The following is a 25,901-nucleotide window of genomic DNA, read 5'->3' as shown; positions in this document are numbered from 1 at the left end:
CCCTTCCCTTTTCCAAATAAAAACTTTACCAAAAGGTTGATTAGTGCTGGCATTTTTAGCATGTTGCCAAAGTCTTTCCCTTTTGCCAAGGAAAGTTGTCCACTATCCAGTAAAATTTGTCTTTGATAAAGTGTTAGTTTTTTTTTAATGTGATAAACTATTATTGTGTCATCAGTTACAGAATGACAAAATAGCATACTCAGATGTCTATTGGAGTGAAGGCTAGAAGGTTGCGTCCCCCTCAGCCTAGCCTGCACCATCTCCAATCTGGGACCCCTTGGGGGATGTCCGACTGCCGGGATCGGGCCTAAACTGGCAGTCAGACATTCCTCTCACAGTCTGGGACCACTGGCTCTTAACTGCTTGCCTGCCTGCCTGGTCACCCCCAACTGCCCCTCTGCCGGCTTGGTCACCCTTCATAGCCCCTCCTGCTGGCCTGATCGCCCCCAACTGCCCCCACCCTGCTGGCCTGGTCGCCCCTCACTGCCCCCCTCTGCTGGCCTGGTTGCCCCTCACTGCCCCCCCCCCTGCTGGGCTGGTTGCTACCAACTGCCCCCCCTGCCAACCTGGTCACCTCTCACTGCTGGCCTGGTCGCCCCATGCAGCCTGCTGTTCAGTTGTTTGGTCGTCCCTTACTAACCCCCCTGCCAGCTTTGTCACCCCATGCAGCCTGCTGTTCGGTTGTTACTGTGAGGGTGTCCTGACCAATTTACATCTTACCCTTTTATTAGTATCCTATCTAATAAAGAGGGAATATGCGAATTGCCCATCACGCCGTCACAAAGGTGGCAGCGCCCATAGCCACAAGATGGCGGCGCCCAGTTCCCTCAGCCCCGCTGGAGTCCCACAGTCCTTTCAGCCCAGCCGGGGGGGGGGGGGGGTGGGTGGCAGGTGCACGGTGTGGCCAGACCCGCCCTCAGCCCCCCAGCCACCCAAGGCCGGCCCAAGATGCCGACAAACCTTAGATGTCCGCTGCCCAGCCGATGCCCGAGGCACAGGCAAGCCTCGTATGTTGGCTGCTCAGCTGACGCCTGAGGCACAGGCAAGCCTCTGATGTTGGCTGCCCAGCTAATGCCCAAGGTGCAGGCAAGCCTTGGATGGTGGCTGCCGGAGGCTCAGGTAACCAGGGCTAGCCGAGGCTTGGACTGCCAGCAGTGGCAGCAGCAGAGGTGTGATGGGGTGTCACCTTCCCCTGATCGCCAGGTCGCCTTCCGCCCCTGAGGGCTCCTGGACTGTGAGAGGGGAGAGGCCGGGCCAAAGGACCCCCTCCCCCCCCCCCCGCCTCCAGTGCATGAATTTTCATGCACTGGGCCTCTAGTAGATAATAAAACTCTAATATGCAAAGCGACTGAATGGTAGAATGACTGGTCGCTATGACATGCACTGACCACCAGAGGGCAGACACTCAATGCAGGAGCTGCCCCCTGGTGCCACTCAGCCAGAAGCCGGGCTCAGGACTGGCAAGCGCAGTGGCGGTGGCAGGAGCCTCTCCTGCCTCAGTGGCACTGCTAAGGACTCCTCGGGGGATGTCCAACTGTTGGCTAAGCCGGAGGGCAGACGAGGGGTCGTGGACTGTAAGAGGGCACAGGCTGGGCTGAGGGGGACACCCCCCCACACACCAATGCATGAATGTCATACATCGGGCCTCTAGTTTATATATAAAACAATCATCAAATCTTAGCTGATACCACATATTTCAAATGGTATTTATTGTAAGAATTAAATAAGAAAAGACCTTTTCATAATAGAACTTAATCTTTTTTTTTTTTTTTTTTTTTTAAGGAAATCACATTCACAGAGGTGGGCTGATGGGAAGATTATACAACAAAATTTTTGTTTAATTGTAATAGTTTGTTTTTCCCTTTCTTTTTACTGCTTAACTTTTTTCCAGTTTATGAATATTAGTTAAAATTGCATAGAAATTTTATTACAGTTCAACAGCACTCCATGTAGAAGGGAAATTCAAATTATCTGCCTCTACTACAATTATGAAATTTGTTTCAAGTTTTTAAAGTATTTTGAAGACAGAGGGTTGCATGCTTGCAGAGACTTCTGTATAAAGCATTTAAGAAGGCAAGTAAGGGTATAGTAGAGGCTCTAATTACTTTGTGGCCTTCATTCTCTCTGGAAGATTAGAGATTGATAGCCATGACATGTTTAATACCAACTGGTGGCTTGTAGACTTTTCTTTAGTTTGACCTTTACAACAAATTATTGTATGCTAGTTGTTTTTTTTTGTTTTTTTTTTTAAAGGTTTTTGTTTTGTTTTGTTTTTTAAATATATTTTATTGATTTTTTACAGAGAGGAAGGAAGAGGGATAGATAGTCAGAAACATCGATGAGAGAGAAACATCGATCAGTTGCCTCTTGCACACCTCCTACTGGGGATGTGCCCGCAACCAAGTTACATGCCCTTGACCGGAATCGAACCCGGGACCCTTCAGTCGGCAGGCTGACGCTCTATCCACTGAGCCAAACCGGTTTTGGCTGTACGCTAGTTTTACTGATTGGAATTACATAATATAATTGAATATTACTAAACCAATAAAAAATTAGTGCATAAGGAAAATGATTTCTGTGAACATTTTGGGAAGACTCACTAAAATGTCTTGTGGATTTAGATGTAAGGAAGACAACTAAAAGCCTGGAAAGGTCATACAAATATAGAAGATTTTGGCATTTGGTGCTTTATAGGTGTTTTCAAGTTTTACCTTTGTTTTGTAAGAGATGCATGAGAAATTGTAGAGTATATTGGCACCTGGTTTATATAAGTAACTCTTATTATGACCTTTTTGTCTCACAGCAAACGATTGGTAAGCACATTTGAATGTTTTAAGTTAAAGTGCTTAAGGTACATAGGTGTAATCTTTTTTCCTTTTTGTGATTTTCCTGAATTAGTGACTTGGTTAGTGGACTGGTCCTAAGTAGTTGATTCACCAATTTTTAAAGGTTAGCAGTAGGACTGAAACACTTTTTCAGACTTTAACATGGATTTTGTAGTAAAATTAGAATAATTCTGTGATTGCATAGTTAGTACCACTTGCAGCAATTAATGGTCATAAAATTTTGTATTCAAGCCATATCCTTTAAGAAGACCTTATAGTTAACTAGGGTTTGGGGACCCTCTTGTGATCCTTTCTAATCTTGTTTGCCCCCTTTCTTTTGAAAACACTTGGTTTCTTTTAAATTTCCTCTTCCAAGCAATCAGCTGATGTTTCTAAGGCAGACTTTTGAGTCAATATAATGGTTTCATATACAGGAGTCAAAACATTTCATTTTCTAGTAAATATTAGATTAAAATGTGGAACACTTCCAACAGTTGTATCTTATTTGGAAAATTGAAAGGATATTTTTTATTTATGTTTATTTTAATTCTTATCTTAGGGACCTGAAAATACCTTTTAAGAATTCGTGGCAAAGGGATTGGCCTGCACTCGAATCTTTGGAGGCACAGTGCCCAGAGAGGGCACCAAAGCTTTTTCCTGGCTGCCTACTCTGGAGCAGCTGACTAACCAGCTGCAGAGCACATTGATCTGGTTGTAATTGCTTTCATCCTGGAGCAGAGCAAGTTAACACAGTTTAAATCAAGAGCCACATTAGAAGATCCTGGCCTGAGGATAACCCCTCATTTCCTACCTTTGAAAGGGGGAACAATTTCAGTCATTTCCTAACTTCTAATGTTGGCAGTAAAATGTTGGCACCAGTTGTTACCAATGATTGGACCTGAGTTCAGCAACCTCAGTATTTGAGTTCTGGCTAGGAAAGAATTCAGAGCCAACCCTCAAACTATAAGAGAAAGTTTATTTAGAAAGTTACAAAGGTAGAAGAAGTCAACGGTGGAAGAGGTGAGCCTCTGAGCTGTATGGGCTCAGGGAACAAGTTACAGAGGCAAAAGAAGGGCCGGGCCCTTGGATCTTGGAAGAGAGAGGCAAGGAAAAGCACCTAGGGTGAGAAGGTGGGTGTGAGGAAAGGCATGCTGGGTCCTCCTTCTTGATGGTATTTATCTGGGAGGATCCCAGTAGAATATTCATCAGCTTTCCAGGTGTGTTCTTTCAAGATTGAGGTCTCTGTCGTGCCAGAGGTCTTTACTAGTAGTCAATGCAGCTGGTCCTAATGTCAGCCATGGCCTCACTTGTCTGGTTTTGCTGCTTTCCTGGGCCTACAGCTGAGACTCACTGAGGCCTAGATATATTTGATGCCAGTCAGAACCTCATTGTCCTGGGGGCTTAATGCTTAAGAGCTGTTCTCCGCCCCTCCTCCCCTTGGTCCTTCCCCCTCTAAGAGGATCTAACCTGCCAGGGGAGGAAAGGTCAGTTGAGGGTCCAAACCACATGACCAGTAACTTACATCTTCCTATGTGTTCTTGTCTCTCCTTGTGGTAGGTAACATCCTGAACTTTGTATTTCAGTCTTTTGCATTTTATAAATGTTTTATATGTTTGCCTAAAAAATACATTATTTTTTGTTTATAAAAAGAATATACTAATGTAGTCTTCTGGACTTGCTTTTTTGGTTAAATATCATGTTACTAACATTTATTCTTGTTACATATGGTTGTAATTCATTCATTTTTACCACTGTATAATATTCTGTTCTGCATAATTTATTTTCTGCCTGTAGACATTTGAGTTGTTTCCAGTATTTATGTTATTATAGACATGTTGCTATGAGCATTTTGTTCATCTGGGTGAACATGTGTCAAAAGTTTCTCTTGAATCTGTACCCAAAATATACCCAAAATAAGAATTGCAGGATCATAAAATATGTAATGCTTAATTTAACTCTACAAGATAGTACCTAAATAATTTCCACCATTGTTATAATAATACTAGAGGCCCAGTGCACAAAATTCTTGTACGGGGGTAGGGAGGTCCCCTCAGCCCAGCCTGCACCCTCTCCAATCCAGGACCTCTCGGGGGATGTCTGACTGCCCCTTGCAATCGGGGACTGCTGGCTCCTAACCACTCGCCTGCCTGCCTGCCTGCCTGATTGCCCCTAACCACCTCTGCCTGCCTGCCTGATTGCCCCTAACTGCTCCCCTGCTGGCCTGATTGCCCCTAACCGCCTCTGCCTGGCCACATACCTGGGACCCAGGATTCCCTTCTCCGGCTGGTTGCAGGCATCGAGGACCCGGGCCAGCTTCGCCCGGGCCGGCCACAGCCACAGGAGACCATGGGTGGGCAGTTTCGCCCGGGACCGCAAGACGGGCGGCTTGTCCCTCTCCTGGGCCGCAGCCACTAGCGCCCAGGACCGTGGGGCGGGCAGCTTGTCCCTCTCCCAGGCCATAGGCACAGGCGCTGGCGCCCGGGACCATGGGGCGGATGGCTTGTCCCTCTCCTGGGCCACAGCCTGGCTGGTCCCCATTCCTCTCTCTCGAGCTCATTTGTGCCTGGCTGGTCCCCATTCCTCTCTCCCCAATGTTGAGTGTCTGAGCCATTATGTCGTGAGGATGTGAGGGCGTAAAGACCATTTGCATATTAGCTCTTTATTATATAAGATTGTTCATTTATGTTATTTTTCTCTCAACCGAGATTGTCAGCGGTTTGTCTATTTTATTAATCCTTTGAAAGAACCAGGCTTGTTAATTATGAGGCTTCTTGTAGTGATTTAGGTAAATTACTGTGGTTTAAACTAAAGGCTTAAGCGTAGAAATAGAAGAGGATAGGATTAAGAAATGTTAGAGATGCCCAGGCTGGTTTGGCTTAGTGCAGTGGTCGGCAAACTCATTAGTCAACAGAGCGGCAAACCACGGCTCGGCTTGCGAGCCGCAGTTTGCCAACTGCTGGCTTAGTGGAGCAGGGGTCCTCAAACTACGGCCCACGGGCCACATGCGGCCCGCCGAGGACATTTATCCGGCCCAACCTGTGCCGCTGCCTGTCCTGCTTAGCAGCCGACTCGTCCCGGGCCCGCAGTACACATAGGAATTTGTTCATAGTTTTTTTTTTAAACTGTAGTCCGGCCCTCCAACGGTCTGAGGGACAGTGAACTGGCCCCCTGTTTAAAAAGTTTGAGGACCCCTGGGATAGAGTGTCAGCCTGAGGATTGAAGGGTCCCAGGTTCGATTCTGGCCAAGGGCACATGTCGGGTTGCAGGCTCGATCCCCCCCCCCCAGTAGGGGGTGTGCAGGAGGCAGCCAATCGATGATTCTCTGTCATCATTGATGTTTCTATCTCTCTGTGGCTCTCCCTTCCTCTCGGAAATCAATAAAAATATTTTTAAAAAAGAAAAGAAATGTTAGGGATATGAAGGCTTCATGATCTGACTTGATAATTCAATTGGATAGGGCACTTGAGAGAGAGTGTGAAAAGTACAGAATGACTTCCGGGTTTCTGGCCTGTATATGAATCAGGGTATAAGTGTATGCTTTTTCTGACCTTGCAATTGAAAAATGCCCAGGTCAGTTTTGTTTTTCTTTCATTAGTTTCTATGCCATTATTTTCTAATTTTAAAAATAAAGCATTATTGCCCAATGAAAGTTGGTGGAAGTTTGTTTTTTTCTGTACTAATGCTAGGAAAACATTTCATACAAACTTTACCTTCCTCAAGAAAAATTTGAAGCTATTATTCCAATATTATCTTTAGTTCACTCTTAACCAAATAAAATAAGCTGGATTGCTCTAGAACAGTGGTCGGCAAACTCATTAGTCAACAGAGCCAAATATCAACAGTACAACGATTGAAATTTCTTTTGAGAGCCAAATTTTTTAAACTTAACCTTCTTCTAATGCCACTTCTTCAAAATAGACTCGCCCAGGCCGTGGTATTTTGTGGAAGAGCCACACTCAAGGGGCCAAAGAGCTGCATGTGGCTCGTGAGCCGCAGTTTGCTGACCACTGGTCTAGAAAGAAGACAGGTCAGGTATTACACAAATCTGTAAACTCCCAGCACTTCCTTTATTGTTTAAAATATTAGTTTTCAAGGAACTAAGTTATTTGAAGCCAAGAGTAATCAGTCTACTATTACCTTCCTGTAGTTGTACTTTGAGAAATAATGGTACTTATATGCAAACTCAGGAGCTCTCATCACTTAGCTGAGGTACAGAATGATAATTTGGATTTTTTTTTTTTTGAATTTCAGTGGAGGAATTTAATTTTTTTTGGAATAGTAATGTTTCACTAGTCACCAGAGATGAAGATTCTCAAGTATTAGAGATAATTGGCAGAGCAAGTGTTTTAGAAATACACTTGTATTTCTCCTAGCTTTACAATTTAAAATGTTTTTAAAAATCAGAGAATTTGGTAAAATAAGTTTGGCTGCAGTGACTAATTATGTTAAAAGAGAATTTATTCCATTTACAAAGATAAAAATTAATGAAGTGTTACATTTTTCTGATACCAATTTCTTTCTAAAACTTTGCTGCTTTTTCAGTGGACCTTTTGCTTTTTGTATATAACCATTTGTTTGTTAAGCTGAGGCATTACCTCAAGTGATTACAATTGCTCTCTTGGTTCTGCTCTGAGTGAGACCATTATTATCAAAAGCATCAGATGACATTTCTAATAGATGACTTTTTGAATTCACTGAAACTAAACAGCTGTTTCAAACAAATGCCCTTTCTGTGGGGATTTGTCATCTATAGATCAATTGATGATTATTCGTGATAAAAATATCTACATTTTGAGTGATTTTGAAATGAGATTTTAATTATATTTTTAATTTTAATGTATAGCCCAACAGGCAGTATGCAGAAACCATATGTTTAAAGAAAGTAGTTAAAATAACTTTTAGTGTAAAAATACCTTCTAACAACCAGAAGGTTTGGGGGGAATATTTATACCAATGAATGTATTGAAATATAACATTAATAAGTCTGTTAGAGGCTTCTGGGTTACTGGTTTAGGTTTTGTCTAAATTGTTATTGAATCCCAGGGATAATGTGTATGTAGGCTTTTTCCTTTCATGTACCTGTAGGGATTACAACCTTATTAAAGTCAGTCAATCAAAGTAAATTTTATGTAAGTTACCACATTAGTGAAACAGTTTTCAGGAAGAGTGCAATTTAAATATTCTCTTTGTTGAATGAATTGTTTGGCTTTGTAACAATTATAACAACATTTATGTACTAACCTGGAGTTATACTCATCTGCAGTACTACAGCTTCATCACTCTGGAAAATAGATAACATCTCAAGTTTGTTGTGGGCAAAATTTATATTTCATTTATCTTTCTACCTTCAATGCCTCCTATATTGTCTGGGACATGGTATAGCCTCTATGTGAATGTTTGTTGAATGAATAAATGCAAAACATAAAGGGGGAAACCTAAGCAGAGGTGTCAGATGAGACAATTAATAGATTGGCTTTAGATAGGGAGAAAGATCTTATGTTATAAAAGATCACTAATCTCTATTCCTCCCCCCTCTCTCCATTCATTCATTCAACTATTGAGTGCCAGGTTTTGTACTAAATGTTAGATTGTATTAACTACAACAATGAACAAAACATTAAGTCCCTGCTCTCAAGGAGATTAAATTCTAGTGGAGGGAATCAATAATAAACCAATTTTTAGAATGTCAAGCAATAAGGATATGGAGGAAATTAAAACAGGTAAGGGAGATAGAGTGTAATCTGGGTGTAGAGCTGTCACTATTTCATACAGGGTGGCCAGGGAAATAACATTTGAATAGAATCTAGAAAGAAGACCAGTTAGGACTCAAGCCTGTCAAACTTGCTGTGGGCCGTGAGTTTGACATGCTTGATTAGGTCTAAATTTACAGTCTAGGTCAATGGTCGGCAAACTCATTAGTCAACAGAGCCAAATATCAACAGTACAACAATTGAAATTTCTTTTGAGAGCCAAATTTTTTAAACTTCTTCTAATGCCACTTCTTCAAAATAGACTTGCCCAGGCCGTGGTATTTTGTGGAAGAGCCACACTCAAGGGGCCAAAGAGCCGCATGTGGCTTGCGAGCCGCAGTTTGCCGATCACTGTTCTAGGTAAAGTGTGGCTTGGATCAGAATTTTAGCAGTTCACATGGTAAGATGTGGTAATACTCTGGATATAATTTGAAGGAGGAGCCTACAGGTTTTGGTGATGCATTGATGGTAGAGTGAAGAAAGGGAAGACAACCACACTGGATGATAGGCTTTTACTGGGATAGTGAAGACTGCAAAAGGAGCAGTGTTTGGAGGAGTGGAGGTACATGTGCTATTTTCCGCCCCCCTTGATTTCTGTCCCTGATGCTAGACTAATTTTTCTGTAGTTAGAAGAGGAAAGAGTTGTTTACTAACTGTCTGGAAATTTGGTATTATGGGGAAAAAAAACTGAATTGAGATTCCCTAAGGTAGAATTTTAAGACCTGATCTCACTTTCAGAAACTTTGTCAAATCACTTCATTTTTTGAGGTTCCTCAAACTGTTTCCTTAACCATAAAATGAGTTGGTTGGCCCAGATTTGACTCTGACATCCTTTCATTTGTCCCAATTTGTTTCTCGATCCATTTATTTTTTGGAACTGCTTTGATGACTTCTCCTTTACCCACTTATTTATTATAGACATTCCTCATGTTTCTGACCTTCTCTCTTATTACACCTATTTGTCCTCGTTTCAGTCAGTTTTATAAATATAACTCTCAATCCACTTTAAACATTTTTTCTGATTTCCAGACTCATTTAAATTTATTCCAGTAATTTCAATCCTAAATTCATCCTCCTACTCCAAACTTGCTCTTCTTCCTGTGCTCAGCAATAGTTAATTTTGATAATATGATTATATGCCTATTATTAAAGCTGACCATTAACCTTATTGAATTATAATGTTCAGTTGCTAAGTAGGTTAATTAGAATTAAATTTTGGAATCTAGCCTACCTATCAGATCTTAGTGTGATTGAAATCCTAAAACCCTTTCTTGGAGCCTGCAAGGTCAAAATTAAATTTTCATAATACTAAAACATTATTTGCTCTTTTTTTTTTTTTTTTTTTTACTATCTTAACATTTGCATATGCATTGCTATGTAAAACTACTGGCTCCTTATTTCAAATCATAGCAATGACATTTTGTTTACATACATTTATAGGAAAGAAACAGTTTCACTTACGAAGGTTTTTTGATGAAGCTGTGAAAGATTAATTTTCTTAACTCTCACCCTTGAGTACATGTTTGTCTTAATATTCTATGTGATAAAACAATTAGCATAAAATATTTCTGCAGCATGGTACAACCATACAGTGGAATAGCCAACACCTATTTAAAAGGATAGCTACGTTCATTTACATACATGAATCTTCATGAAATAATTGAGGCGGAAAAGCTGAAATATAATATTTGATAGGAAAACAGCCTAATTTGTGTCGGGACTCTGTTACAGCTTTAGTTATATTTAGATCACTACTGGTATCTAATGTTTTGAGTGCAGAATCAGGACTTGACCTTCATTAGGGCTTGGGATCTGAGCACCTGTGAGACTCTGGTAATCTCCTCATGTGTTTACAGCTCAGCCAACAGTTAGTAAAACTGGAAGAGATCTATCTCTGCTTTGCAGCCCAGCTGCTGGGATTTTGAGCAGCTGGGACATTTTCTTTTCTCCTTAGCTCCACCCCTGACTTTTCTCACCCCTAGAGAAGTCATTCACCTCATACCCTGACTCCCTCTTTTATGGGCATGACCTTGCGTTTGGTGAAGGCTCTGTGCCCCTTGAGAACAGTTTTCTCTTAGGTCTGCTGCCCTGGTCCCAGCATTTTACAACCCTACCTCCTCAAGCTCTTGCCCCCACTCCCCCCCCAGAAGCTGCTCCAGTACTTGGAATCCTTTTGAGAAAGTGCAGATTTGCTTTGTGAATGAGGCTGCTCAGGATTTTAATGTCTTGCCAAAAGTTGGTTAAAAGTTAGGCATGTAATAGGGGAAAAACAAAGTTAGGCTAGTTTTCCCCTTCTATAGCAGGTTTACTCCTTTCATCATGACCCCAGCCATGTCTTCATTTCTACAAAGGGCTTATTCCCTCTAGAATTTAGTTCATTTGTTTCTTTGCATCTCTGCTCTCTGACTTTCAAACACTGTGATTTTATAGTCTGTCCAATTTGTTCTTATTGTTAAAATGGGAGAAACAATAGTCATTTATTGGGAGTTTGACCGTACCAATCATAAGCTTTAGTCCTAATATTTTACTCTACTGTCTCTTAAATAATTGGTATAGGCTGATTATTCACATTGAAAATATTTAGCCAGTTTTAAAAATAAAATGCTACTGAAGTGAGGTATTGGCTGTATTTAGGCTTGGTGAAAAACTAATGTAAATGCCTGCTGACTAGTTAAATGTTTTTATTGCAAGTATACATAAAAATTACCATTTTTAAGTGTACAATCTAGTGACATTAAATACATTCAAAATATTATGTAGCCATCACCACTGTCTGTTTCCAGAACTTTTTCATCATCCCAAACCAAAACTCAGTATCCACTAGACAACTCCTCATTGCCAGCTTCCTCTTATTCCCATAACCTCTATTCTGTTTTCTTTTCTTACTTTTTTTGTTTGTTTCCTATGCTTTTGGTGCCATATTTAAGGAATTATTGCCAAATTCAATATCATGAGTATTCTTCCATGTTCTCTTCTAAGAGTTACATAGATTTAGCTCTTAGATTTAGACTTTGGTTCATTTTTAATATGGCATAGATAAGGGTCCAACTTTATTCTTTTTCAAATGAATATATCCAGTTTTTCCAGCACAATTTGTTGAAATGACTATCTTTCCCTATTTAATGGTCTTGGTATCCTTGTTTCTTTATTGATATTTTCATTTTTTAAATACGTTTTTCTGATTCCTTTAGTTCTTTGTCCTTGGGTTCCTTTAGTCCTTTTAGAATACTTAGGACACTTGATTCAACATGTTTGACTACTAATTTCAATTCTGAGCTTCTTCAGAAATGATTTCTGTCATGCTTTTTTTTTTTTTTCTTGTGAATGGCCATGCTTTCTTGTTTGTGTGCTTTGTCAATTTTTTTGAGACTTGAACATTGTGTGTTAACTCTGGAAACCAGATTCTCCCACTACACTGATGTTTCGTGGCTGCCATCCATTTGTGACTTTCCTAAACTATTTTTTGCAAATGTGTATTCCTGGTTTTATGTGGTCACCAATATTTTTATTCAGTTATCTTTGCAGTCAACTAGTGACCTGACAAAGATGTTTTAAAATATCTGGCTCAAACAACAACAAAAAACTGTTGTCCTCTCTGTATCTTCCAATAATTGCTGGTGCAGGAATCCCTGCAGTCTGAAAGGGCCTAAAGGAAGGCAAGTGTCTCCATTTATGACAGTCTCACAAGGGATCTACCAGACTGATTAAAATGTGCAACACTCATCTCAAATTTTTTGATGTGAAGGTTCCTCACTGTCTGCCCTGGCACCAAGCAGCTGCTTTAAGAATGTGGATTACTATCTCCATTGTTGGGACAGGACTTGAGGAATGGGCGCAGTGTTAACTGGTTTGCATATATGGTTTTCCTATTTAGATCAGCAGCCTTTAGCAAGCACTCTCCTGGTTGTTTTAAGTGTCTATTCAGGTGGCAGAGTCCACGACAGTTGGTTCTGGTTGCTTTTGGTGAGGTGACTAACCCGAATAGTTTTCTGTTACGACATTTTACATCTTACGTGTCACAATAGTCTTATCTTTCTAATGGATAGAGGAAAATCCTTTCTGGTTTGTGTGTTTGACTATCACTACTATTAAAGGAAAAAAAAACAGCCTCAGATTTCAACCAAAGGATTAAGATATTTAAGTGTTTGGTGGGAAAACCTGTTAGTCATGATTGAAATTTTAATTCAGTCATCTGTCAATGTTTTGTATAATACCTTTGTATTTTATGCAAATAAAAAATTTGTGTCTCTAGTGAAAAAACTTAATTTTTAAATGTTATTTCTAATTAAGTATGGTTAGTTTAAGTGTTCTAAAGAGCATTAGATGTGTACATGATTTAATTTTTGTGGGAAAAATAATAGAAAATTTGCTTACATGTCAGTTAATGAGTTCACTTCATTTAGAACAGGTTTAGTTTAAAGCCATAGTCACTGCAGAAAATGTTAGAAAGAAATAATTAAAGCCATATTTGTGATATAATATTACTCTTGATATTTTGAAAAGATTGACAACAGCAGGGTGGAAAAGGTACTAGTCTGCCACTTCAGTATTGGATTTTAATCCAGACTTTAAAATGCTCAATTTGTTGTACATGTAAAATTATTTCTTTACCTAAAGAGAAGTAATTTAGGCATTTTAAAAACAGACAATCTTTAGCTTTTTCTTTAACTGATGTAATATTAACAAGAAATAGTTTTATGACTTTTAAAAACATAAGAAAATAATTGCCACTCTAATAAGTCCTTTAATATTAGAGAAGTTTGAATTATAAGGTAAATTCGTGTCCAAATACTTTCTTATTGGGAGTGTCAAAAGGGCCACAGTATGATACCATTTATACAGGAGGGGGAGAGACACAAAGAGAGAAACATCAATGTGAGAGAAACATCGATTGGTTGCCTCCAGCACAAGCCCCAACCCGACCAGGCTGGGATTGAGCCTGCAACTGAAGTACGTGCCCTTGACCAGAATCAAACCCAAGACCCTTCAGTCTGTGGGCCAGTGCTCCAACCACTGAGCATGTTCAGGTTTCCTAAGACCCACACCTATGCTTGATGGACACAGAAATCAGAGAAAAGCTGTTGAACTCACAATTATCGTGTATTACAGCAGGAAAGTACAGATTAAAATCAGTAAATGGAACAGGGCATGTAGGGTGGAGTCCAAGAAAAACCATGTGTGAGTTTTCAGTTATCCTCACCTAGTGGACTTAGTTTCATGGACAGTGCTTCATTCTTCCAGCCGCCTTGTGTGATAACCTTATATATGCAGTGTTGTCAATTGGGGAAGTTTACCTGAGTCTTGGTGTTCAGGGTTTTTATTGGGGGTTAGTTTTGTAGCCATGGACATAACCACATTATTGTCTTTAGTTGTTCATTTACAGCTTCTCTCATCCCTCTTCTATCCAAAGGTCAAACTGACAAAGTGTGGCCCAAATCTGAGGCACACAAAAACAGCCATTTTACCATATTTTACATTATTGACGTAAATTATCTGGTATGGCCCAAGATCTCAGGTATACAAAGAGACTTATCAGGCAGGATATTCCAAGGCAGTGGTCGGCAAACTGCGGCTCGCGAGCCACGGTTTGCCGTTCTGTTGACTAATGAGTTTGCCCACCACTGGGATAGGGGCTTAATCACAAGGAACAACAACAGCCTGTTTTATTGGAATTGAGAGTCTAGGTCAGTGGTCGGCAAACTCATTAGTCAACAGAGCGGCAAACCGCGACTTTCGAGCCGCATGTGGCTTGAGAGCTGCAGTTTGCCGACCACTGTTCCAAGGGCTCAGAGATTATCTCCCAGAAACCTGTCAGAGGCTAATCCTTTCTTTGGGATGTGCAGAGTTTGAGCCCCCAAGCTTGAAGAGTTACCCCTGCACAAATTCTGATGCCTTACAAAGGAAGATGTTTCTAGTATAAATTCTTATAGGAACAAAAGGGTAGATGAAATTGGCAGTAGCTCAATTCACCTTAAATACCTAGTATGTTTTAAACAAATGGTAAGGATTATAAAGACTAACTATGTTCTGCAGTTACAGTTTCTTACAATTTACTGACTGCCTCCTATAAATTCATCTTGCTTGGTGAAATACACATATTATCTCATCTAAACCTCTGTTTCTGCCTATGATGGAGCAACTTGTGTCAGACTGAGGCTTCTGCTGAGAATAGTTGAAAAGCTAGTGAAAAAATTAGTTTGAAGTCATTGTAGAGACCTCTGAGTCAATCAAGAGTTGAAGAGACAAGATTAGGAGAAAAGGAAGATAGACATACTCTGTGCTGGGTTCCCTCTTGTCTTGACCCAAGAGGTGCAGACAAATGACTTGAAAGAAGTGATCAATAAATTGATTCCAGATGGCATTGGAAAAGGCATAGAAAAAGCTTGTCAATCTATCCGCCCCATGATGTCTTTGTTAGAAAAGTCAAAATGCAGAAGCCAAAGCTTGAATTGGGAAAATTCATGGAGCTTCATGGTGAAGGTAGCAGTTCTGGAAAAGTTACTAAGGATAAGACAGGTGATAAAGTTGAATGAGTTGATGGATATGAGTCCCCAGTCCAGTACTCTGCTTAAAATTCAGACATTTACTGGTGACAAATAAAAAATTCTATTTGTGGGGGAAAAGAAAAGAAGAAGAAAGCTGTCAATTATATTTGGACATCCCATTAATTGTTAGGTACATCCTGATTTCAGAGATGTTAAAATGTGGAGGAAAAAGGTAAATGGTAATTCTAGTTTTAAATCTCAGTTCTATCATTAATTGTTTGACTTCAGTCAGGGAACTTCTTTGAGCCTATTTGTTTATTTGTGAAAATGAAATAGTGTAGTCTACTCTTTAGAGTTAGGAAGACTACACGAGTTAAGAAATAAGAAAGTGTGTGATAGGCATTTGATATCATTTGGCATTGTTATGATAACAAAAAGAGATGCCTGAAAACCAATCAAAGCAAAAAACAAAACCAAAAACAAAAAAACCCACAAAACAAATCCCCAATATCTTGGCTAAATGAAAATTCCTGTTTCACAAAGTGTCAGACATCATTATTATTCTCTCCCCTAACCCCTTCACCTCCTCCCATCTAAAGATATCATTGACTGGTTCTAATATGATTATTATTTATAATGATAGAGCCTGTGCATCAAAATAGTGTTGATATTTTTACTATATTGGTTTTTTAAAAACTTGTTTTAGGAAAATTTTCTATCCTAAAAATAATTGTGATACTAGAATCTCAAATTCTAGTTTGTAGAATTCCTGCTCTTCTAATGATTCTATATAAATATAACATTAATTGGAGTGAGGGGATTTTTTTTTAAGGAAGTGGTTGAATTTTATGATATTTGGCAGAAGTGGAAATATCTCATTTCTGTTTTGAAAATTATTAATAATGTAGAACAACATTTTTCTTGAGCTGTAAAGTATTCATGGCTTTAATTTTGTGTTCATTCTGTTCTGTTCTTTCAGGATATTTCAAGTCACATTGAATCGATAGGATGAAAAAATTTAAGAGAAGGCTATCCCTCACACTTCGAGGAAGCCAGACTATTGATGAATCATTGTCTGAATTGGCTGAACAAATGACTATTGAAGAAAATAGCAGCAAGGATAATGGTAAATATTTGGGGGGGAGGGAAGAATGCTTTACGCTTTTGATTTATAAATAGAATGCAATTTACTTTCCTGATAGCTTCCTTTTGCTTATTTTCCCCTATGGGTCCCTAATTCTTAGGAAGCAAGACTACACAACTTGCTTGCTTATTGGAATGTTCCTGTCTTACTCCAAGTACTACTGTACCTGGTCTCTAACCCTGATGAATTCTATCCCATTTATCTTTCCATTTTTATTCTTAAATAAGAATACCTTGTATAATATAATCCTAGTTAAGTAACTATTTTTAAATTAAAGTTTAAGTATCTTTGTTATTCGTGTAACCTGTTAAAATAGCTTAAAAGTGCATAGTAAGTATGTGAAATTTCTGTTTGAGGCTTCATTATAGTTTATAACTTTATATATGCATGTTGACTATTAGAACACAAAGTTTAGCCCTAGCCGGTTTGGCTCAGTGGATAGAGCATCAGCCTACAGACTGAAAGGTCCCAGGTTTGATTCTGGTCAAGGGCACATGCCCAGGCTGAGGGCTCGATCCCTAGTAGGGGGTGTGCAGGAGGCAGCCGATGAATGATTTTCTATCATCATTGATGTTTATATATCTCTCTCCTTCTCCCTTCCTCTCTGAAATCAACAACAACAACAACAACAACAACAAAAAATAGGAAGAAGACAAAGTTCATAACATAAGTGAATCTTACTGTTTTCTTATTTTATACTAGAGGCCCAGTGCACGAATTTGTGCACAGGTGGGGTCCAGCCAGCCCGGCCCCAATGGAGGTGGATCGGGGCTTGGCCTCTAGGAAGGAGGAGATGGAGGGAGGTTGGTCGGCTGGTCTGTCCTGATCGGGACCTGATCAAAGCTGGGCTGGCTGGGGGAAGGGGCCATGGGCCATTGGCCAGTGGGCCCTGTCCCCAATTGGGGTTGGGGGGCTGATCTGGGGTGGGCTGGGTGGGAGGAGGGGAAGGGGCGTTTGGCCAGTGGCCCACTCTTGATCGGGGTTGGAGAGTCCGATCAGAGGCAGGCTGGCAGGGGGGAGAAGGCGCGAGGTTAGCCGGCCAGCCCCACCCCCTGATTGGGCTGGTTTGCTGGCCACAGTGGGCATCATAGCAACCGGTCGTTATAGTCGCTGGCTTTTTATATATATATAGATTTACCGCAGAATCTGCCCTAGTATTGAGGGCACTTATAATAGATAGGCATATAACGTTTCACACATTTGACTGATGCTCAGCACACAGGCATTGAAACATGGAACAGACTGATGAATCTTGGGGGGAGGTGGAGAGGGAAGGGCGGGGAGAGATTAACCAAAGATCTTATATGCATAATAGAGGCCCGGTGCATGGATTCATGTACCTGTGGGGTCCCTTGGCCTGGGCTGTGGGGATTGGGCCGAAACTGGCAGTCTGACATCCCCTGAGGGGTCCTAGATTGCAAATCCATGCTTCGGGCCTCTAATTTATAATATATCCTAAGTCTGCTTGATTCTATTTTCTGATTCTGCCACCATTATTTATTGCTTAGGGTATTGTAGTCTTCTGTTGAGTCTGTCATCTGTTCTCCAGCAGTAACCAGAATAAAGTTAAAACTTTTTATTTTTAATAATTATAGATTCAAAGGAAGTTGCAAAGGTAGTCCAGAGAGGTCCCTTGTACCCTTCTCTCAGTTCTCCCCTTTGGTTATATCTTCCATAACTATAGAACACTAGAGGCCCAGTGCACGAAATTCTTGCACAGGGCGGGGGAGGGGTCCCCTCAGTCCAGCCTGCACCCTCTCCAATCCAGGACCCCTTGGGGAATGTCTGACTGCCGGTTTGTGCCTGCACTTTTAACAGATGAAAGCTCCATTGTTTCTTTCTTTTCATGCTTAAACCCATTGGAATTAGTAGGTATTTAAAGTGTGTATACATTTTGGGGGACACCCTGTATATCTCTAGTCAGCAGTGAAAGGAACCAATGGCGGATTTGGAACCACCAGACAGGGAACCTCGCTCACTCCCCGCATGTCTCCCCACTCCACTTTCCACCTTTGCGGGCAGCAGGAGAATCAGTGTTTTCTCTCATTAACTCGGAAAAGCACATCCTGTCACCTGCTGCCTGGCAGGAGTGTGCTAGGCCCCAAGCGAGCAAGGCTCAGTCAGGGCAGCCTTTGCTCATGGGTGCCGGCACCCAAAGTGCACATTCCTCCTCTCCAGTCACCCCGACTAGCCCACCGTTTCACTGAGAGGACGGAACTCCTCGCCTCCTCTGGGTTCCTGATCTTGAACGCTGACCAAAGGCACCTCAGAGAGGGCCGCCTGCGCCCACCAGGTGTGTCTGTCCACACCTGCTCCCACCTCAGCACCTGCATTAGCCCCATGGAGGTGATCTCGTCACTGCACTGGCCTCCGAGGGAACAGCATCACCACTTTCTCACTGTCATCTCACAGGCGCCTACCCTCAGCACCCAGAACATCCAGACACTCTCCAAAGGACATGAGCATGCCGGAGGGGGCGTGCGCATGTCCTGTGGGGGATGTAGGAATGCAGGGGTTGATGGAAGTGCGGCTGAGGGGGGGGTGGTAACTTGCGTGCACCATGGTCCGAGACTGCTGCAGGCGTGCGTGGGTGACAGCTCACTGAGGGACGTTCGCACGCCATGGGGGGAGGAGAGGATGCGCGCACCAGAGGCCTGCAGCTGCGCAGATCCGCAAACCCCTGTGGCACGGCCAGGAGGACGTCAGTCTGGCCCGCCACAGTGGCTGACCCTGCGATCACGTACCTTCTGGGCCAGGAGGCGGGACTTGTGCAGCCACTCCTCGGCACTGAAGGCCTGCAGGCGCTACTTCAGCTCGGTCCGCAGGCTACGCTTGGCACGCTCACGGCTGCCACTGCCGCCATGTGGGGAGTACAGGCCGCCCTCCCTTGGCCGCCCGCCCAGAGGCTCTCCGCGAGTGCTGCCCACAGGCCCGGAGTGGCCTGAGCAGGGCGGGACACCTGCATGCACTGCCCACCAGCCCGAAGCGCGCTGCCCACTGGCCGCTCTGCGCCTGCACGTGCTGCTCACCAGCCCGGAGCGTGCTGCCCAAGGCGACAAAGTTAGGTGTCACACCCCACCCACTGGCCGCTCCTCACGCTGCCCACCGTCCCAGAGCAGGGCACCTGGCTCCATGCTCTGGGCAGGTGGTCAGGCATTTCACCCCGCCCACCGGCCACTCCGCACCTCCACATCTGCGTGCTACCCACAGGTCCTCCACGGGTAGGGCAGGGTCGAATGCCTGCGTCGTCGACATGGCGACAATGCAAGTGTCCCGGCCTGGCTGCCACCATCTTTGTCACAGAGTGACCCTCAATTTGCATATTCCCTTCTTATTGGCTGTGGGCACCACCATCTTTGTTGTGGAGTTATGGCAAATTTGCATATTCCCTCTTTACTAGATAGAATTAGCAAACCAGAAAATTAGCATTGGAATAAAGTATGAGTATAGTTCTATGACATTTTATCACATGGGTAATTTTATATAGCTACCACTGTAATCAGGATAAAGAAGCTATTCCATTGCCAGAGATTTTTTTCATACTACCCCTTTATTTTCATTCCTACCTCTTTACCTCCCACTATCCCTGATTCCTCAGAGTGATGTTTTAAAAACATGAATCAGATATATTACTACCTGCTTCAAAGTTACTATAACTGCTTCTAATCCCAGAATAACCCACCACTCACCCATCTTCCCATGACTGGCTGTTTCTTGCATTTATATCTCTGTCACATCTCTTTATTTTAATATTTTGCATATTGCTTATCAGTATCTAATATTTTTCTTATTCATTAGTTTCTTACTTGTCTTTACCTCAATTAAATTTTATAGTTTCAAAGAGTAGCATCTTGTTTTGTTTACTTCTTGATGTGCAGGGCTTGTAATATTGCTTGTCACATGGTAGGTACACAATAAATATCCCCTGAATAATTGAATGCATTTATGATCTGCATTTTTTTAGCTTTATTCACTAGGACTATAAAGCATGTTCCCCAGGACAGCTTTACAGAGCATCTGAAACAAATGTTGTTTGTTGGCACAATATTTATACTAGTATATTTTATTATTCCACATCTGAAATCTTAAGACCCAGAAAGAGTAAAGTTTTCTTAGGTGTTCTAGCCTGTATCCACAGTTTTTGCAACTAATTTATGCATTTATATTAAATACCCCTTCCCATTCATTATTAAATCATTGATTCCCTTACTAGGCTTATGTAAAGATCCCAAAGTTCTTTTTTAAAAATGTTTTTATTGATTTTATAGAAAGGGAGAGGGATAGAGAGATAGAAACATTGATGAGAGAGCTGCCTCTTGCACACCCCCTACTGGGGATCGAGCCTCTGCAACCCAGAAATGGGACCAGTTACTTATTGGTTCATGGGTCAATACTCAACAACTGAGCCACACCAGCTGGATCCTCAAATTCTTCAGCAGCCCAGCTACTGCCAAGGAATGTAGAGTCTTTGGGACACTTTGGACAGATTTTCTCTATAACTAGTTGGGTACTTTCTCTGCCTCCAGTCTGGTGATGACTTGGGCCTTGTGGGAGCCTCAAGGACCCTTCTGCCTCATCCTCCCTCTCCACTCTTCTTTTAGGCAGCCGTTATCAGTAGAGGGGCAGGCCAGGTGGCCTTACTGGTTCATTTTCCCTAGGCCTATACCTTGGTTCTATGGATCCCAGGCCCCCCTCCTGCCAACTTGTTCTTGGTGTCTGATATCCTTTACAGGTAGGGAAATCCCTTCAAACCCCTTATTCCTGATTATCAGCTACAAGAGAAGAGCTGGCTTCATTTTAGAAGAGAAGATATTCAGAGAAGCCCATTTCCTTTTTAAATTCCTTGACTATGTCAGTAAAAACACAATTCTAATATGAAAGACTAATGGTGTGTCGCAGAAGACTTCATTATGTCCTTAACCTATATCAGAAGTCATTTTGGGAGGTGGGAAGGAGTCATGAGATTCCCTGTAAACATTATAAAACAGGATTTTCCCCTATTTATAATTAAATAACTTTTAAGCATTTAAGAATGTTTCTGCTTGTTTACATGTCTGTGATTTTAAAAAACTATATTAAAAAATCCCAAATTTGGGGTAATAAATTTCAGAACCTCTGCATTGAGCTGTACTTAAGTATTTCTGTTTTATTAACTAACTGACATGCTTTTTTGAATGTTTAGCAAATAGGGATATAAGTTCCTTCTTGCCAGGGCCATGTTTTTTCATCTTCTACAGCATGCAATGGGCAATCAGTAAATATAGGGATAGTGTGGAAATAGTTTTGAGATATATTAAAATAAGCAAATGGATCAAAAATCTATAGGTTATAGTCATGTGGTGATTGCTAACTAATTTCGACTATATAAGAAATAGATCAATACTAAGCCAATTTCAAATCAGTATTTTCTGTATTTTTTCATATAAATTATTTCAATTCTAATACTTTGTATGGATAGCCTAAGAAATAAGGTTAATGTAATGATCTCTATTATAACTTTTGTTTTCTGTTTTGCTTTCTTAATTCTTTTCATGTGATCCTGGACCTTGGGCTGTTAATGGGATGATTTTTGAATGCTGTGAACCACAGAGCCTATTGTGAAGAATGGCAGGCCTCCAACCTCTCACAGCATGCATTCCTTCCTACACCAGTACACAGGGTCCTTCAAGAAGCCCCCATTGCGGAGACCACATAGTGTTATTGGAGGAAGCCTTGGCTCCTTCATGGCAATGCCCAGAAATGGAAGCAGATTAGGTAATTGAATTATTTGTTTAGTTTTTTGTTTTTTTTTTTAACTTTCTGACTGTAGGTCGTGTACATAGCTAGTAGGTTTTAGGTATAGGGAAGTCAGCCAGCCTTTATTATCTGATGTGTCTTGCATTATCTGATATGTAAGATAAAAATCAAGTTGAGAATAAGAGAGAGCAGAAAGATGGAAGGTTCTAGAGAGGTAGTAACGTTTGAAAATCTGTCCACCATGAAGAAAACAGCACCCTTGAGAGGTGTATGCAAAATTTAAAGATATGGCAGCTTGAGGTAATACCTAATTTAGGGTTATACCTGCTAACTCCAGATTATCACCCTCTCCCTCTCTCTCCTGCCCTTCCTTCCACCCTTTCTCCTCTCTCTTCCTCTGTCCCTTTCCCCTCTCTTCCTTTTAAATTAATAAACATTTTAAAAAAGGAAAGTGATGTTGACAATGTTAGTAATGCAGATTACATTTTAAAAATGCCTTCTGTCTGTAGCTTTTACATTGTGAATTGCACAAAGCTTGAGCAATTTGAGAAATAAATATTCGTCTAGTACTTAAAAACTATTACCTGATTCAGCAAAGAAGTTGCTCACACCAATGACAAATGAGTAGAATTTTTACATAAGCCTGCATTGTTTCGGAAATGAAAATATCAACCAATATTCATGTTGGAACTGCAATTGTTTGTTAATGACATGAGCAGTTTTTTGTTGAGTCAGGGAGTACTCAAATATTTATTTATAGTCTGAAATTAATATGCTCCTTTGTAGTCTTTGTGCAGTAGAACAGATTTGTTTTTTAAGACTGCCCTTTACTAAAGATGTAGCACTTTGTGAGTATTGTGCCTTTCTGCAGGAAGCTCTCACTTGCAGCTTGGATACCAAGGCTTCATCTTTTATTCCAGCGTGGCAGCTAAACCCCAAGCACCTTCTTAAGATCAGCAGCCCCTCTTAAGAAAGTGACAGTCAATTTTTGCATAGCAACTTTGGATTTTCAGTTCTCTGTTTTTGCTTCCTGGATATTAAGCATACATTCTTGCAAACTAAGCTATACATTTTAAAGTGTTATTTTTATTAAGAGTTTTCTTAAGATTTTCAGATTTTGAAGAATAGTTGCCTCAGATGTTAGATATCATAAGATCAAGAAGCAGTCTCCAGTACATTGACTTTTACTGCCAAGTTAATTTTTTGTTCAGATCTCAGTATAAAATTTTTCCAGAAATCTCTGTACTTGAAGTGCATTCTTAAATTAAATGTTGATCTATTTAAAAAACCATTGCCATTTGCAACTGGTTTTTTTAGTGTGAATACATTTTCTCAAGAATGTAATGCAAAATATAGAAATGTATGAATTCTAAGACTGGATGAGATCCCTGCGTTTAATTTTTGTTAAGCGGTTTTCATATTTTTATGAGCAAATAATTGTTTATGAAAGTTCAAATTTATTATAAAATACTGTTTTTTGTTTGGCAAATTCTTTTACATAACATTTCATTTGTAAAAAACAAAAAAGTCCCAGTTATCTAGTCTATTTCTTGATTTTTAGTTATTATTTAATTCATTGGAATTTGTTGAGCACCTTCTAAGTACCAGGCACTTGGTTAAATTCCTGGAATACAAAAGTGAGTAAGCCAAATCCTGCCCTCAAGGATCTCATCCACAGTTTGGTGTAAAATTACATGAACCACAAAATGCTGTTCAGTGCAGTAGGTACATTGTGAGCATAGAAGTCATCTGTCTAACTTCACTGAGTGATGACACATGAGCATAGTTTTGAAGAGTAACTATAAAGAACTAACTCATTTGTCTGTGGAGCCAATGGTACATTGTTTTAATGGAAAGAATACTAAACTAAACAATAGCAAAAGACCAGGTTTCTGTTCTTGCCTATAAGCTGTGTCATTTAATCTTTCAAGGTTTCAGTTCCCAGATTTGAAAAGTGAGAGAACTGACTTCAATAATTCTCATTGTTATTTCCAGTCTCTAATTTTATTATTCAACCTTGGTAATATCTTGAATGTTGATTTTCCCTAATTTTTCATAATCTGAGAGCATAAAGGGACTGCTTACTAGTGTTTTAAGACATTTATGTTTCAATCTATTAACTACACACCATGGTACCCAGAATGTACACGACTTTTTATGCTATGATTCTTTATACGTTGGCTGTCTACATCTTGCTGTAATAGTAATAAATTATGTAATAATACCTCTCGCAAAGTAAATGTTTGATGTTCTAATACAGATATTGTTCATGAAAATCTAAAAATGGGATCAGATGGTGAGAGTGACCAAGCTTCTGGGACATCATCTGATGAAGTCCAATCACCTACAGGTGTTTGTCTTAGAAATCGTATACATAGACGGATCTCAATGGAGGTAACCATTAATAACTATAAATATGCCTGTGTGTGTGTATGTACGTATGTAAATATACATGTATATATCAAACAGTCTAAATGCCTATTTGAAAATTTTCATGAAGGCAAAGGAAACTTGAAAGAAAATTGTTCCTCTGCATTAGTGAAGAGTAGTTTTGTATTTCTTTTTTTCTAATTATCTACTATCCCAAAGCAAGCATGCATTAATCATATTTAACACTTTTCAAAACACTGTGTAGGTTCTCTGTGAGGGAAATGTGAATTTTTGAAAGTTCTGGAAATCGGAATGATACATGAGTAAAATACTCTATTTGGAAAATATTATTTTAAGTTTTGAGATTCATCTGTATACATTATATTTTATTTTATAAATATTTCAAATTTCAAAAGGTATACATACATAAAATAAGCATCAATTCTTTCTTCTTGCCTTACATTATAAATGTGAGTATTGTTTCCTCTATGGTTCAGTATACTTACTAATCTCTGTAGCACATATAAGTTATTTCTCCACGTGGAAGAATGAAGAGCTCATTTCCCTTTCTTTGTGAATGTTATGTATAAGCTAGAGGACAGAAGTTGATTATGAATGTTATCATTTCAGAATACTGTAGATTAAAATAGTTTTCTCTAAAAAAAAATTGGGCATGTTTTAAAATGAGTATTGTTAACTTTGGTGCTGTTGAGTGAAGATAATGATGATTAGGGTATCTTTTGATTGCATTTTCATTGATAAAGAAAGCTTCTGATTCAGTTAAGGAAAACAATATCAGTTTCCTAAATGATGAATTTTTATCTCTTGAGGTCAACTTGATAATTGTTCATATCACTGTATAATTTATGTCACAATAATAATAAAAATAGTATTCCTGATTGTACTTACCATATACATATATGATTTTCTTTGTTACATATTTTAAAGTTTTATTTATTAGACTTTCTCATTCTTCCAGTGAGCTATATATACTTTTTTCTTAAAGGTTACAGTCTTGATTATATTGTTTTTATTGTGTATTTTATATCTGGAAAGACTTCTTTTCTCAGTATTTCCCCACCTCATATACACATTCTCTGATTTATTTTAGAATGTTTTTGCATATTTCTGTTTATTCTTCTAGACAAATTTTAAATGTTTTGTCCCAAGAATAATCTTACTATAATTTGTTCGGGGTTATGTAAAATATGAAACTAATATGGAGAGCCATTATCTTTCTTATTTAATCTTATCATTTGAAAACATGGTATATTTCTATACTTAAGTCATATATCTCAAATATTTATACAGTCTCTATACATTTCAATTTTATTTCATGGTTTTGTTACTATTATGAATAATAGGGATTTATTTTTGTAGGATTTATGTTAGTTGGTGTGATAATATAAACAGGATTTCCTTTCACGTTTTTTCCAGTTCATATTTATAATTAAACGAAATAGAAACGCCTTTTGCTTATTTCTGTCCATTGATATAGCAATAATAAAAAATTTCAGTTGTATACAAAATCATACAGTATCTACTTAGTTCATTTAAAGCAATCACATTTTGTGGTACCCTTTGCCTATTC

At 39.9% G+C, this 25,901-nt stretch overlaps 1 protein-coding gene across 1 annotated transcript in view; it reads left to right on the top strand.

Annotated features, from left to right (window-relative positions):
- Positions 1–25,901, top strand: part of CDK17 (cyclin dependent kinase 17) — an 81,389-nt gene that overhangs the window by 22,988 nt on the left and 32,500 nt on the right. Inside the window, exons 2-4 of the mRNA XM_080661760.1 lie at positions 16,040–16,186; positions 21,794–21,958; positions 24,201–24,334. Coding sequence (XP_080517886.1) covers positions 16,069–16,186; positions 21,794–21,958; positions 24,201–24,334 — 417 coding nt within the window. The 5' untranslated portion in view covers positions 16,040–16,068. The remainder of the gene's footprint in view (positions 1–16,039; positions 16,187–21,793; positions 21,959–24,200; positions 24,335–25,901) is intronic.

Source organism: Plecotus auritus (genome assembly GCF_963455305.1).
Source record: "Plecotus auritus genome assembly, chromosome: 3".
Taxonomy (NCBI): domain Eukaryota; kingdom Metazoa; phylum Chordata; class Mammalia; order Chiroptera; family Vespertilionidae; genus Plecotus; species Plecotus auritus.
Note: the sequence above shows the minus strand (reverse complement) of the source record. Positions and strands in the feature narration are given on the sequence as shown.